The sequence below is a fragment of the Giraffa tippelskirchi genome, chromosome 13 (genome assembly GCF_054371585.1).
Source record: "Giraffa tippelskirchi isolate mGirTip1 chromosome 13, T2T-mGirTip1v1.2.pri, whole genome shotgun sequence".
In the NCBI taxonomy this organism is placed as follows: Eukaryota; Metazoa; Chordata; class Mammalia; order Artiodactyla; family Giraffidae; genus Giraffa; species Giraffa tippelskirchi.
This window is the reverse complement of record NC_137287.1, coordinates 39,268,257-39,284,523: the sequence shown is the minus strand read 5'-3', so window position 1 is coordinate 39,284,523 and position 16,267 is coordinate 39,268,257. Positions and strand designations below refer to the sequence as shown.

Genomic DNA, 16,267 nt, shown 5'->3' with positions numbered 1-16,267 from the left:
AATTTACTTCTGTTTTCTATTTTGGTTGTTTGGACATGAGGTGTGTGGGATCTTAGCTCCTTCACCAGGGTTTGAACACACATCCTTGCATTGGAAGGTGAAGTTTTAATCACTGGACCACCAGGGAAATCCCTGATTAAAAAAAAAAAAATTCTTATGAAATACATGGACAACCTGTAATGCTTAAAAAAGAATGTTGACATACATTTTATATAGTCGTCTTGATTTAGCTATCTATAAGGTATACTACAAAATAATGAGTTTGGTTTTCGTGGATTGCATGCATGCATGCTCAGTCACTTAGTCGTGTCCAACTCTTTTGTGACCTCATGGACTGGAGCCCACCAGGCTTCTCTGTCCATGGAATTTCCCAGGCAGGAATATTGAGATGGGTTGCCATTTCCTCCTCCAGGGAATCTTCCTGACCCAGAGATCATACCTGTGTCTCCTGAGTCTCCTGCATTAGCAGGCAGGTTCTTTTCCACTGAGCCACCAGGGAGCCCTTTCATGGGTTAGTGAAGAGGACTCACTGTTTTGCAGTCTTAAATCACCTGTTCAAGGGGAAGCTGCCATCCCTGGAGCCCCCAGTTGGAAGGGGTCTTGGGGGTCATCTAGACCAGTGCCTGTCCTACACAGGAGGCTCTTCTCCAACCCCAGGAAGGATCTATCCAGCCTCTACTTGGCCAAGCTTTGCTTTTGGAAACAACTCCAGAACCTTCCCAGGAAGTATTTCTCAGAGCGCCACCTCCGGCAGGGTGATAGCAATGCCTTTTGCTGAATGCTTGAGAAGGAGGAGCCTCAAATCCAAATGTGGGAGACATGGTGGGTGCTTGGGAGAGGCTTTCTGGGGTGTTTTGGTATTTGGTATTTGGGAAACCTGAGGCTTGAAGGCCCCAGCCTGCCCAGCTAGCGCAGCGCCAGTGAAAGAGAAGCTGATAGGAGCCTGTGGCACCGACCTCCACAGCCACCACCTCTGGGCCCAAGGCTGGATCTTGGGATCTCAGTGCACATGACTGCACACTTTGATATTCATTGTTGAAGCCCAGGGACCTCGCTATGCGTGGCCTGCATCCTTACACAGGTGCAGATTCCACTAGAAGTGGAATCTCTAGGTTAAAGACTGTGTGGTTGTCAAATTAAATTTATTCATTTAGCTCATTTGTTTTCTAAAAAAGTAATATCAATTAAAATGCCAGCAAGCAATGGCATTTCCCTCCCTCCATATCCTCATCAACATAAAATGTTTGCCAATCTGACAGGTAAAAAACTATGTATCATGCTCACATTTGGTGTCTGTTTAGACTTCTCTTTCAAACTCTTTCCAATCTGTGCCTTCTTTTTCTGCCATTAAATGTTAATCTAATAATTAAGTCAAAGAATTTTAGTTTGAAGCAATTTTTGACACAATCAAAATGTTAGACATAATATGAGAGAATACAGTTGAACATGAGCCACTTCACTGCCTGCCAGCTTCTACCTGTGACCATTTAATGGTGTGTCCTTCTTTTGTAAAATTGTAGCTCAGCCTTCTCTGCCAACAGTTCCGTGCCATGTTCTTGAAAAGGGCTACCTATTCTTGGCGCAACTGGAAGATGATGCTGTCAATACAGATCCTGGTGCCTTTGATCATTCTTACTGCCAGCCTCTCATTCCTCAGCTTCAGTACAAGCGTGGACAACAGCCCATTGGAGCTGACCCTAAAATCATATGGTCAAACTATTATTCCATTCTGCATTTCTCCAAACTCCAGTCTGGGTCCGCAGCTTCTAAAACATCTGACAGATATGCTTATGGCTGAGGACCAGATTCCTCTGGAGCTGCAAAGTAAGTACCAGGCCCAGGAAAATGGGGCAGGAAGCGGGCCCATTGCTCCCTACAGTGAAGCCATGTGCTTCCAGGCTACATGATGGTCTCTGAAGTCAGAGTGTGTGGCTAGAAGCCTCAGAAAAAATCTTCCAAAAGTGACAGGAAAGGGAAAGTTCTTAGAAATGGGACCAAGTTGTGTCTTTCTAGGACTAAAGCATGTCCAAAAATGAAACAAATGTTCTGTTACGTTTGAACGTGTTGAGAAGAGATTTACACTTCTGCCAAGGGACTTGGTGGGTGATTTGGTGATAGATGGAACAAAAACGAAGCAGATGAGAAAAGGAGAATAGTATTTCCTCCAGAGGGGCACAGGTGTACATAAGAAAGAAACATGTCATGGTGTGCTACTTTTTCATAGTGAATGTCAAAACTGACTATTGGTTAAACTGAATTTATGATACAACTCTGGGGCGGCGGGGAGGGGATAGTCCTCTAAGAGAGCCAAGTCCTTGCTTCCGAGATAGGCTGTCAGTGGAGAAATGGACTATTTAGCGATCGCTAGAAGCACGGACTGAAAGACTTCAACGTGGCTGCCCTGGTGAGCAGGAGCCAGGGATAGTGATGGGAAGGCCGTAGCACTGCCATCTCTCATTGTAAGTTTTGTATAATTATTTGATTTTTTCAATTATATTGATGTGTTATTTTAATCTCAAAAGAAAATTTTAAGGATTTATTTTGAGTGAAGTATAATAGATCAGCTGCAGAAATTATTGGGATTGTAGTGCCTTACCTCTCCCAACCTTGGTTTCCTCACACTGTCACCGGAGGGTTCCCGGGGGAGCGCCCGTCACAGGTGCTTTGCACTGCGACATTGGGCCGTCGGTAACCTTCAGCCACCAGTACAGTGATCATTCCAGCACAAACATTCCAGGGTTCTTGGTCAGTCAGCCGTGTGCTAGAAGTGTGGTGATGAACAGCTCTCAGAGAGCTCCTAGCCCAGAGGTCTTGTGGATAAGCAGTAATACAGAGGAACAGCCCGTGATGGTCACACAGACGTAGCTCAGCCTCAGAGGGTCAGAGGGCGCTCCTGAGTTCAGAGCCTGTGGTGTGAATGGGGACTGCACGGCAGGGAAGCCTGAAAGATGCCCGGACAAGACTGTTCATTGCCGCTCCAGTCAATGAAGGAAAATTTTCTTGAGGCCCCAGGCCTGAGGGGCTCAGGCATGAGGCAGCCGTGCGGGCCAAGTGGATGACTGGAAGTCAGGGCACGGCCATGACAGGAGGACCCCACTGGGGATGTGTGTGGGGCTTGGTGAGGAGAGAGACGTTCAGGAGGAGCTGCGGTCCTCCCTGCCGCGCGAGGCCTGGTGTGACCCGCTCAGTGGTCTGTTCTCTTCCAGGCCCAGTGGAATCGTTCCTCCTGAAAAAGTTAGAGGAGGAGCCCGAGGTCTTTGACCAGAAATACCTGGTGGCCATTTCTTTTGACGACATGGGGAACCACACCGTCGTGACAGCGCTGTTCAACAACCAGGCGTACCATTGCGCGGCACTGGTGGATAACGTCCTGTGCAAGTTGCTTTCTGGGCCCAGGGCGTCCATAACGGTGCTGAACCACCCTCAGCCTCAGCCGAGCATGAAGACTGCGGAGGACATCTTGTATGAGTATATGCAGCTTTCCTTCCTCCTTGCTGAGCTTCTCCCTTTACCACCAGCTTCCTCCCTTTTTGTCTCTTTGTTTTAATTACAAATTGTTATTTTGGAATATGGTTGCTTTGACAGATTCTACTTAAATGACTGCCTCTCTCCTTATATGTTGCCTTTGACAGGGGCCCTAAAGGACATTATCTTGTCATCAGCTTGCTTTTTGGAATGGCTTTCGTTTCAAGTTCCTTTTCCATCTTGACAGTCAAGGAGAGAGGCCTCAAGACCAAGCAGGTCCAGTTCATCAGCGGTGTCCACGTGGCTATGTTCTGGCTCTCATCTCTGCTATGGGACCTCCTGTCCTTCCTTGTCCCCAGCCTGCTGCTGCTGGTGAGCTGCATTGTGAGGGGCCCCTCCCTACCCTCCACCCCCACCTCCTGTGTCCAGGGGGCTGGCTTTGGGGCCCCTGCAAAGAACCGGGACCCAACCAGAAGTCTAGGCTGGCAGCTCTGCCCCTGATGGGCCACATGGCTGTGAACGCAGCTTCCTCGCTGACCCTCAGTAAAAGGTGATTCCTGTCCCAGTGTCGTTAGGAGCACGGGGCCTGCTCTGGGGTCTCTAGGTGGTGACTTCCCCAGAGCTGCTGCCTCAGGCTGGTAAGACAGTGCCCTGGGGACAGGTGTTTACATTCCAGAAGTAGCCCACCAGGGCACGGAGGGGTGCAGCCTGGAGCACGTCCTCCCTGGTTCTGCCTCTGTGCTCATCATCTCACTACACTAGTGTCCTCTGCACAGCCAGAGGAGTAAGGGAAGGGCGGTGCTGCTGGAGACCTGACAACACCTTGTTTAACTTATTAAGAATAACTTGAGATTATCATATCCTTTCTCTTATGCTTAGGGTGGACTCTTAGTGACTTTTCCAAATTCTGTCCCACTGACCTCAGGTGGTGTTTTTATGCTACAATGAGGATGCTTTTACATACAAGGAGAATGTCCAAGCTGTCCTCTTGATGTTGATGCTCTATGCCAGGGCCATCATCCCCTTCATTTACCTGACCAGCTTCTGCTTCGACAATGCGGGGAACGCCTGTGTCAAACTCATCATCATGCTGACCTTTCTGAGCATTGGCCCCTTTGTTCTTGTCTCAGTCACAAGTGAAAAAGGTGAGGCCCATCAGGTCTACACATCACACAGCTTTAACCCTCCCTCTGACAGCCACACGAGTCATGCCTGCGAGAGCACGTGTCTGCAGGGGGCTTGCGTGAGGCTCTTCTCAGCAGTGGTGGTTGGAAGAGCCCCAGACTGTCAGTGTTGCAGACACACACCTCCAGGGGGACAGACCTGCAGCAGCAAAAAGGGCACAGACACTCAGCCCAGGCAGCAGTGCGGACAGACGTCATAACCGGGTGCTGCCTGAACGAGGCATGCTCTGAGCTCGGAGCTGAGGGGTCCACTGAACAGAGACCATAGGGAACCTGGAGTGATGGGGACATCCATATCATGATTGAGATGTTGATTACATGGGCAAAAATACTTGTCAGAATCATCAAACTGTCCACTGATGATCGTGCACTTCACTGAAACAGATTACTACTCAGTTTGAGAGAAGGTATGTATGCAGGTCAGGAAGCAACAGTTAGAACTGGACATGGAACAACAGACTGGTTCCAAATAGGAAAAGGAGTCCGTCAAGGCTGTATATTGTCACCCTGCTTATTTAACTTATATACAGAGTACATCATGAGAAACGCTGGGCTGGAAGAAACACAAGCTGGAATCAAGATTGCCGGGAGAAATATCAATAACCTCAGATATGCGGATGACACCACCCTTATGGCAGAAAGTGAAGAAGAACTAAAGAGCCTCTTGATAAAGGTGAAAGAGGAGAGTGAAAAAGTTGGCTTAAAGCTCAAAGTTCAGAAAACTAAGATCATGGCATCTGGTCCCATCACTCCATGGGAAATAGATGGGGAAACAGTGGAAACAGTGTCAGACTTTGTTTTTTTGGGCTCCAAAATCACTGCTGATGGTGATTGCAGCCATGAAATTAAAAGACGCTTACTCCTTGGAAGGAAGGTTATGGCCAACCTAGATAGCATGTTTAAAAGCAGAGACAGTACTTTGCCAAAAAAAGTCCGTCTAGTCAAGGCTATGGTTTTTCCAGTGGTCATGTATGGATGTGAGAGTTGGACGGTGAAGAAAGCTGAGCACCGAAGAATTGATGCTTTTGAACTGTGGTGTTGGAGAAGACTCTTGAGAGTCCCTTGGACTGCAAGGAGATCCAATCAATCCATCCTAAAAGAGATCAATCCTGGGTGTTCATTGGAAGGTCTGATGTTGAAGCTGAAACGCCAATACTTTGGCCACCTCATGTGAAGGGTTAACTCATTGGAAAAGAGCCTAATGCTGGGTAGGATTGGGGGCCGGAGGAGAAGGGGACGACAGAGGATGAGATGGTTGGATGGCATCACCGACTCAATGGACATGGGTTTGGGTAGACTCCGGGAGTTGGTGATAGACAGAGAGGCCTGGCGTGCTGCAATTCATGGGGTCGCAAAGAGTCGGACACGACTGAGCGACTGAACTGAACTGATAAGAGACTTCTGTAGAATTCCATGAAGAAGAAAAACTTCGGAAACAAGAAAGATCTGATTGCCAAAATAAGAATTTAGCAGAGGGGTTGGAAAATAGAGGCAATGAATTTCCCAGAAAGTAGAACAAAAAGTTAAGAGAAATAGAGAATTTGAGAGAAAAGGCAGGTAACGTGACAGTAAATGCAGGAGATGCTATTTGTATTCAATTAATAAGCATCCCAGAAAGAGAAAACAGGAAATGAGGTTGAAGAAACTACCCAAGAAACAAAACAAGAAAATTTCCCAGAGTTGAAAAAAGTGGACTTCAAGACTGGAAGGATTTATCAAATGTCCCACACTGAATGAAGAGAGATCCAAACACTTCCTGAAAGACAAGGGTTTCTGTACTGAGTTCTGTCCTCAGGCAGGTGGGAGGACAGACCAAAGACAACTTCAGTTGGGCAAACAGCGATTGAACCCATACCCCACTTTCTTGGAAAGTTAGTCAAGGATCTCAGCCAACAAAGTGCAGGAGTAAAGCAGAGGAGGAAGAAAGCACGAGAGCCAGAAGAGGATGGATCCTACCCTGGAGTGTGGCAGAGAAGATTCCTTAGTCGGAGGACTAGGTAGGGGTGGTTTGTGACCTCTCCTCCATCCTCAGCCAGTGTTGGAGTAGGACCCGCAGAGAAGGAAGGAAGGAAGGAAGGCGAATAAGCAGGAGCTGTGAATACCTGTCCCTGTGATCACACGTGGGATTGCTGAGCACTCCTCTCCTGGGCGTCGGAAGATCGTTGCTGACCCGGGAGGGTCTTGGAGCCGCTGGGGCTGACTGTTCATCCCAGGCAGGGCTCTCAAGACTGCCTTGTGGTTAAGTCTCTCTCTATCTCACCCAGGAGCCACAGAGCTGAGTTTTGGCAGTTTCCCCGCTCCCCTTTACTTCAGTCTCCAGGGTTGATTTCCACATTTAGAGTTCTACAGAGAGAGCATTAACAGGACACAAGCCACTGTGCCTCTTCCCCAGGGCCATACCTGCCCCCTCTGCAACTACCCACTGGGGCCTGGTCTCCGCAGGTGCAGCTGTCTGATCACCAGGGCCACGACCCTGATGCCTCAGCCACAATGTGGAGCCACGACTTCCGAGCTGTGCCCCCAAATGGCGCTTCTGTCCCCACGGATGGACCCTGGCTGTGCTGCTCAGTTACTGAGTCCTGGCCCGGGAAATGTTGGTCTGGAAACCTCACATCCAAGTTCAACTCCCTGTACGTCGCAGTGGCCTCCACTGCAGGAATTTCATAAATTGATCCCCCAAAGCTGTACTACTCTAAATCCAAGTCCTGAGAGTAGAGTCCGATTTCATATGAAGACTCTGTTCAGCCTCTCTTCAGGGAGTCTGTAAGTCACATGTGCCCAGGCTGTCTTCCTTGCAGGCCTCCCTGATTTGGAGTGGGTGGTGTAGCAAGTCATGAAGCCTGAAATTAAAGCTCCGATCCCACCTCCTTGTTGGTGGAGATGTGTTGTGGTTTGTGCAGGGTGACACGTGGAGTGGCCTGGGGATAGCACAAAGCAGCCTGTGGGGTGGAAGAGGGCTGTAAGCGCAGCCCCATTGCAGGTCCGTCCCCGAGCAGCACACTGAGTTCATCCTTTTACACATTAATTTGCTTATGAGTAGCATAGTTATTTCACAGGGCAGTTGTTTTATTTGTTGTAAATATTTAAAATATTTTAAATATACCAAAGGTTATTTATAACTGTGTTTGTTATTTCTTCACTTTTCAATATAACATTAAAAATTGGCTTCTCTAATCTCTAAGAGGCCCCAGTTTCTGTGTATTTGTTTTAGGACCAGACAACTTACTGCTGCTGCTGCTAAGTCGTTTCAGTCGTGTCCGAGTCTGTGCGACCCCATAGATGGCAGCCCACCAGGCTCCTCCGTCCCTGGGATTCTCCAGGCAAGAATACTGGAGTGGGTTGCCATTCCCTTCTCCAATGCATGCATGCATGCCAAGTCGCTTCAGTCGTGTCTGACTCTGTGTGACCCTATGGACAGCAGCCCACCAGGCTCCTCTGTCCACGGGTTCTCTAAGCAAGAATACTGGAGTGTGTTGCCATTTCCTTCTCTGGACGACTTACTGACCTCTCCTTTATTTCTTTTTTCTAATTGAAGTATACTTGTTTTACAGTGTTGTGTTAATTTTTGCTGTACAGCAAAGTGATTTAGTGATTTACACATATATACATTCTTTTCCATTATGGTTTATCATAGGATATTGGCTGTAGGTCCCTGTTGTGTACAATAGGGCCTTGGTGCTTATCCATCCTGTATGTAATAGTTTGCATCTGCCAACCCCAACTTCCTACCCTGTCCCTCCCCCAACCCCCTGCCCTTTGGCAACCACAAGTGTGTTCTCCATGTCCTTGAGTCTGTTCTCTTTTCTTCTTTCTTTTTGCCACAAAGCTTGTGGGATCTTAGTTCCCTGACCAGGGATTGAACCCATGCCCCTTGCATTGGAAGCACAGAATTCTAACCACAGGACCACTTTGGTTGATTCTTGTGGCTTTTCTAGGTGTGTGATAAGGTACAACATCTGCAAATAATGGTGGTTTTGTCTCCACAAACTGTCCACACAGGAACTGTGTTCTCCTTATCTACTTGTAAGATGACAATCTAATAAATCCAAAGCTGGTCCCCCAGGCCTTCCTGTCTGGCCCTAACTCATTTGTAAGCCTCCAGCCTTCAAAGCCACGACTTCCACAAGTGCATCCCCTACTGCAGCCACGCCCACGCTGGTTTTCTCAAATACACCAAGCTCTTTCTGACTCGTCTGCATAAACAGTTGGAATAGAAGTAAAATGACTTCAGGAAGCACTGCAAAAGAAAAATAGTTACAGCTTGGAGGCTGGGTGACTGCCTCAGAAGAGGGAACACTGGGAGTCAGGGAGAACCTGATTTCTGTTCTTGGGCCCGGGAGTGTGACGAGCAGAGACACATTCAGCCGCAGGTAGAAAGAACAAACCCTTTATACAGGAGAAGAGGCCCAGTGGGCCCAGAGAGTCGCTGGGGGATGTACCCGCTTCTTCCTGAAAGAAAGGTTAATATTTTATGTTCCCCTCACAGATCTTGGCTACACAATGATCCCAGAGTCCCTGAATAACATGTGCCTACCGCTTCCAGGCCATTGCCTGGGGATGGCTTTATCGAACCTGTATTATAACTTTGAACTGCAGAAGTTTTGCAAGGCCAAGAGCTTGAACCAGACTGAGTGCAGTCAAGTCTGTGAGTATGACAAACAGACTTTTGTTAATTACATTGTTTTTTAATTTTTACAATGTTGTGTTGGTTTCTGTGTCAATTATATTTTTATTAAGATACAATTCATATAAAATTCACCCTTTTATTAACTATACAATTCATCGGTTTTTGGTTTATTCACAAGGTTGTGCAACCGTCACCACCATCTAATTCCAGAACATTCTCGACACCTGGAATGAAGAAATGTTCCATCCATTAACAGTCACTTTCCATTCCCTTTTCCCCCAAGCATCTGACAACCAGTAATCTACTTTCTGTCTCTATGGATTGACCTGTTCTGGACGTTTCTTGTAAATGGAATCCCTGTGTGACCTTTTGTACCTGGCTTCTTTCACTTACAACAGTATTTGTGAGGTCCATCCAGGCTGTGGCGTGCATCAGTTCTTTGTTCCTTGTTATGGCTGAACAATATTCCATTGTATGGATGGACTACTACTGTTTGTTTATCTGTTCATCAGCTGCTGGACATTTGGATTGTTTCTACGTTTTGGCTATTATGAATAATGCTGCCGTGGACATTCACATACAAATTTTTGTGTGAACCAGTTTTCAGTCCTTTTGAGTATATACTTAGGCACAGGTTTGCTGAGTCTTATGACTCCATGTTTAGCTTTTTCAGGAAGCACCAAACTATCTTCCACGGTGGCTGCACCTTTTTACATCTCACCAGCAACATATGAGGGTTCCAATTTGTCCACATCCTTTCCAACACCTTTTTAAATTATTTTCTTTAAATGTGGAAAAATGTGAAGTTTACCATTTTAACCATTTTTCAGTGTGCAGTTCGGTGGCATTAAATACATTCACATTGTTGTGCCATCACCACCATCCTCTCCAGAACTTTCTTCAACTTGCAGAACTGAAATTCTGAACCCATGAAACACTAACAGCCCCACCCCAGCCTCTAGCGACTACCATTCCACTCTCTGAGTTGGGCTACTCTAGTTGCCTCACATGAAACATTTAATTCCTTTCTTATTTCCTCTTGGGTATATTCAATAGCTATTTTCTTTGTGGTTACCATGGGAATTGCATTTTAACATCCTTAAGTTAACATTCTAATTTGAATTTGTATCAGCTTAACTTCAGCAATATAGAAAAACTGCTCTTATGCAGCCCTGTCCCCAGTCCCTTTTAATTATTGATGTCACAAGACCTCTTTATCTACTGTGCCCAGAACTTTAGACTCGTTGTTTTTTTATGCATCAGTTTCTTAAGTTACACAGAAAACAAAAAGTGGAGTTACAAACCAAAGTTACCGCAACACTAGCCATTATAACGTCCATGTATCTACTTTCGCCAGAGATCCATATTAGTTTGATCTGTGTGTCCTGATATGGCCGATGTCTGTTGTATATGCATAAACAAAACAACCTCCGTCCACAGTTCTTCAGGCACTCCGTCTATCAGATCTAATCCCTTGAATTTGTCGCTTCCACTGTATAATCATAAGGGATTTGACTTAGGTCTAATCAAAATTGTAAGGAATTTGATTTAGGTTTTCCCTACTTTCTTCAATTTAAGTCTGAATTTGGCAATAAGGAGTTCATGCCAGTGAGGCAAAGGAAAAAAGGAAAGATATACCCATATGAATGCATAGTTCCAAAGAATAGCAAGGAGAGACAAGAAAGCCTTCCTCAGTGAGCAATGCAAAGAAATAGAGGAAAACAATAGAATGGGAAAGACTAGCGATCTCTTCAAGAAAATTAGAGATACCCAGGGAACATTTCATCCAAAGATGGGCACAATAAAGGACAAAAACGGTATGGACCTAACAGAAGCAGAAGATATTAAGACGAGGTGGCAAGAATACACAGAAGAACTGTACAGAAAAGATCTTCAGATAACCATGATAGTGTGATCACACCTAGAGCCAGACATCCTGGAGTCTGAAGTCAAATGGGCCTTAGGAAGCGTCACAAGGATTAAAGCTAGTGGAGGTGATGGAATTCCAGTTGAGCTATTTCAAGTCCTAAAAGATGGTGCTGTGAAAGTGCTGCACTCAACATGCCAGCAAATTTGGAAAACTCAGCAGTGGCCACAGGACTGGAAAAGGTCGGTTTTCACTCCAATCCCCAAAAAAAGGCAATGCCAAAGAATGTGCAGACTACCCCACAATTGCACTCATCTCAAACGCTAGCAAAGTAATGCTCGAATTTATCCAAGTGAGGCTTCAACAGAATGTGAACCGTGAACTTCCAGATGTTCAAGCTGGATTTAGAAAAGGCAGAGGAACCAGAGATCAAATTGCCAACATCCACTGAATCATTGAAAAAGCAAGAGAGTTCTAGAAAAAACCATCTACTTCTTCTTTATTGACTACGCCAAAGCCTTTGACTATGTGGTTCACAACAAACTGGAAAATTCTTAAAGAGATGGGAATACCAGACCACCTGACCTTGACCTGCCTCCTGAGAAGTCTGTATGTAGGTCAAGAAGCAACAGTTAGAACCAGACATGGAACAACAGACTGGTTCCAGATCGGGAAAGGGGTACGTCAAGGCTGTATGTTGTCACCCTGCTTATTTAACTTATATGCAGAGTACATCATGCGAAATGCCAGGCTCGATGAAGCACAAATTGGAATCACAACTGCTGGAAGAAATATCAATAACCTCAGATATGCAGATGACACCACCTTAATGGCAGAAAGTGAAGAGGAACTAAAGAGCCTCTTGATGAAAGTGAAATAGGAGAATGAAAAAGCTGGCTTAAAACTCAACATTCAAAAAACCTAAGATCATAGCATCTTGTCCCATCACTTCATGGCAAATAGGTGGGGAAGCAATGGAAACAGTGAAAGACTTTATTCTCTTGGGCTCCAAAATCACTGCAGATGGTGACTGCAGCCATAAAATTAAGACGCTTGCTCCTTGGAAGAAAAGCTATGGCCAACCCAGACAGCATATTAAAAAGCAGAGACGTTACTTTGCCGACAAAAGTCCATCAAATCAAAGCTATGGCTTTTCCGGTAGTCATGTATGGATGTGAGAGTTGAACTATAAAGAAAGCTGAGCACCAAAGAATTGATGGTTTTGAACTGTGGTGTTGGAGAAGACTCTTGAGAGTCCCTTGGACTGCAAGGAGATCCAACCAGTCCATCCTAAAGGAAATCAGTTCTGAATATTCATTGGAAGGACTGATGCTGAAGCTGAACCTCCAATACTTTGGCCAACTGATGTGAAGAACTGACTCATTGGAGAAGACCCTGATGCTGGAAAAGATTGAGGGCAGGAGGAGAAGGGGACGACAGAGAATGAGATGGTTGAATGGCATCACCGACTCAATGGACATGAGTTTGAGCAAGCTCTGAGAGTTGGTGATGGACAGGGAAGCCTGGCGTGGTGCAGTACATGGTGTCATAAAGAGTGGGACACGACTGAGCCACTGAACTGAACTGAAGATATTGACAATAGAAATTCAGCAGGATATTGAAAGGATAAAAATTACAATTATCAGGCTTATTCCAAAAATTTAAGTAAGGTTTAACAGTAGGAAATCTACCAGTAGAAAGCACTACCTTCATAGATGAAAGGAGGAAAATATTTATCAATAGAAGCGGGGAAAGCGTTGGATGAAAATTCTGTACCCACTCATGGTTTTTTAAAAATGTTAGCAAACTGTCTTGAGATAAAAGAGCTAGAAGTATCATGCTCCCTGACTTGATTATACTACAAAGCTCCAGTAATCAAAACTATATGGTACTGGCATCAAAAAAGACACTAGATCAATGGAACAGAATAGAGAGCTCAGAAATAAACCCATGCATTTATGGTCAACTCCCCTGGAAGAGGGCATGCCACCCACTCCAGTATTCTTGCCTGGAGAATCCCATGGACACAGCAGCCTGGTTTGCTGCAAGTTTGTAACAGCAAAAACTTGGAAGTATCGCACATGTGCCTGAATCTTTTATAAACAGCCAACCCAAATCTGAATGATTAAGTCGCAATCAGACTGAGTTGGAGTAGGCTTGTGTGCTCAGTTGCTCAGTAGTGTCCAACTCTTTGCCCCCATGATCAGGCTCCTCTGTCCATGGGATTTCCCAGGCAAGAACACTGGAGTGGCTTGCCATTCCCTCCTCCAGGGGATCTTCCCTACCCAGGGACTGAAACGGTGTCTCTTGTGCCTCCTCCTTTGGCAGACAGATTCTCTACCACTGCACTACCTGGGAAGCCCAAGTTGAAGTAGGTTTGTGTTAATATTTACTGACCAAGGAAGATCTTTAATACATAACATTGAATTAAAATGGTAGAATGGTAAAATGGTAAGTGCCGAATGGTAAATAAAGGTGATCCAGTTGTGTTTTACACAGCCATGCAGAAGTCTGGAAGTGCACCTCGATGTGACTGGGCAGGGTCCGGACAAGAGACTCCAGCACCCTCACAAAGGAAATGTATTTGTGGGTTACCTGTCTAATAGAAAATGTGCTTAAAGAGGAAAAAATAAAATGTCTTCTCCTGACCATACACTTGGAAAGTGACAAGAGATAGGGCAACTCTGGACACTGAGCTTTCCTGCCGGGCAGGCAGGAGTGTAAGCACTCCAGACCCATGTGCACCCTCTGGGGTTGGGGTTCACACCAGCAGCCACTGCTGCATCCAGGCTCCCAGATGTCACTGGTGGCCCCTGGCACACGTCTGTTCACCTGGCACTTATAGGTGTGCATGAGGCAGAGGCCAGGCACCTGCCCAGTGGGCAGCTTTCCTTCTGACCCACCTCCCCCTTGGGCTGTGCTCCAACTCCAGGTGCGACAGTGGATCCGCTACTGTCCCCAGGTCGATGCCCTGCTGGACCACATGACAGGGAAGGAGACGCTGGTCATGTTCTCCCAGCTCCGGGGCATCCCTGAGCATCACATCAGCTCCTGTGTGGACCAAATTCTTGATGACTTGCTCTTGCACACGTACGCCGACAAATTGGTGAAGACTTACAGGTGAGACTCAGGGCTCCCTTGGCCTTCCCCATCCCCAAATAAGATGTGCTCTGGCTCTGTTCAGTGCTGGGGGGTAGGGCAAGGCCTGCTGGCTCTGTGCCTGGGGGAGCTGTGTGGTCCTCACCACTGTGCAGGTTTCCAGGGAGGTGGCCTTCCTCCTCTGTGAGAATGGGTCAACGGCCTGGGCTGTCCCATGGCCCTGCTTCCTCTGGTTACCTGGCTGAGGATGGGCTGATGCACCACAGCTGTTAGTCTTCCTGCTGCTTCACAAGGGCTTCTGACCTGAGGCAGATTTGCACTGCATGCCCACACTCCCGCACCCTGCTCTGTGTGAGCCATCTGAGCAGCTGATGTTCTGCTGAAGAGCGTGGGGAGTTCCTGGGTCGTCTGTCATCAGTGATCCTAACCCAATTCCAGTTAGCTTAAACAAAGCAAGGCTACTCGGTCCCGAGTCCCAGGCCCCACCTTGAGCTGTGCCCAGCACCCCTGCAGACTGTTAGCAGGACTGAGAGACAGGGCCAGGAGTTAGAGGATGGTGCCCTCTTTCTTCTGTTAACTTCTGTTTCAATCATGTTTTCATGTTTCCCTGCATCGTTTGATGATTAAATGAATTAACATTTGGGAAGTACCTTGTACATCATAAATGCTATGTGTTCGTTAAAAGAAGTTAGCTGAAACGGTTCTATGCCCTTACCCAGCGACACCCATAGAGGCCCTCAGAGGAGATCCACGGACCATGTGCTCACCCTGGACTGATCCCTATGTCCATGAGAATGGTTTAGATACTGAGTGGACATCTGAGTCACAGTGTACCCCTGGGGGAGGGTGGTGGGTCATGTTACTGAATGCCCCACCAAGGGGCATGAGCACTTTCTTAACAAAGGAAAAAGCAGGGAAGATTGTACTACTGGAAACTTAGGGTTGCTAGTCACCCAATTTCTCCCCATTGGCCCCAGTGGCAGCATCAGGCGGAAGCTGAGTGCTGGCATTGCCCTGCTGGGAGAGCCCAGGGTCATCTTCCTGGACGAGCCATCCACTGGCATGGACCCTGTGGCCTGGCGTCTGCTCTGGGGCGCTGTGGCACGGGCCCGAAAGTCCGGCAAGGCCATCGTCATCACCTCCCACAGGTACAGCCAGGATGGAGGCTGTGGGAGGGGTGGGCCGGGAGGGGCTGGGTGGACAGAAGACCTGTCAGCCTCTGGTGAAGAGTCTGTGAGGCGAGTGGGCCACACCCTGAGCATGAGAATCAGGAACAGCTTGATCCGGGCGTCAGCACTTTTCCAGGTGCACGGTTTTGACGTGGAGGGCGGGCATCAGCATTCCCCGGTGCCAAATCGGGCTCCGCCCTCTCTCCCCAGCGTGGAGGAGTGTGAAGCCTTGTGCACCCGGCTGGCCATCATGGTGCAGGGTCAGTTCAAGTGCCTGGGCAGCCCACAGCACCTCCAGAGCAAGGTTGGCAGCGGCTATTCCCTACGGGCCAAGATCCGGAGAGATGGGCAGCAGGAGGCCCTGGAGGAGTTCAATGCATTCGTGTATCTGACCTTCCCAGGTATGTGCCGCAGAGGGCATTGTGCATCTGTGCATCCCTGAGCACTAGGACAAGAGTCACAATTCCAGGGCCAATGCCACCCTCCCCTGGCCGTCCAGCCTGGCCCTCAGGGGCATATGGTCTCTCCTTTGTGCAGGCAGCGTCCTGGAGTATGAGCACCAAGGGATGGTCTATTACCACCTGCCTGGCGATGACCTCAGCTGGGCGAAGGTGAGGACATACCTGGACATCAGGGAGCACACCTCTGACGTCGTGCACTTTCTGAGTTCTCTGTTTCCGGTGGAAGTCCAATTCAGTCCTGCTGCAACATTCATGTGAATTTCATAGAAAATGTTGATAAGAATATTTGAACTGGAAGGGACCTCAGAGATCAGCTCCTCCTGCCCCCTCATCTCACAGAGAGGGGAGCTGGCTCAAAGAGGGCACGCCACACGCCCAGGGCACACAGCAAGCCA

The 16,267-nt window shown here is 47.4% G+C and overlaps 1 protein-coding gene across 1 annotated transcript in view; it reads left to right on the top strand.

Moving 5' to 3' along the window:
- LOC145530925 (ATP-binding cassette sub-family A member 17-like) overlaps positions 1-16,267 on the top strand; it is a 96,047-nt gene that overhangs the window by 78,930 nt on the left and 850 nt on the right. The window contains 9 exon segments of the mRNA XM_081552272.1: positions 1,521-1,824; positions 3,207-3,468; positions 3,633-3,837; positions 4,391-4,830; positions 7,092-7,242; positions 13,989-14,263; positions 15,220-15,390; positions 15,622-15,812; positions 15,949-16,022. Of these exon segments, the coding sequence (XP_081408398.1) occupies positions 1,521-1,824; positions 3,207-3,468; positions 3,633-3,837; positions 4,391-4,830; positions 7,092-7,242; positions 13,989-14,263; positions 15,220-15,390; positions 15,622-15,812; positions 15,949-16,022 (2,073 nt within the window).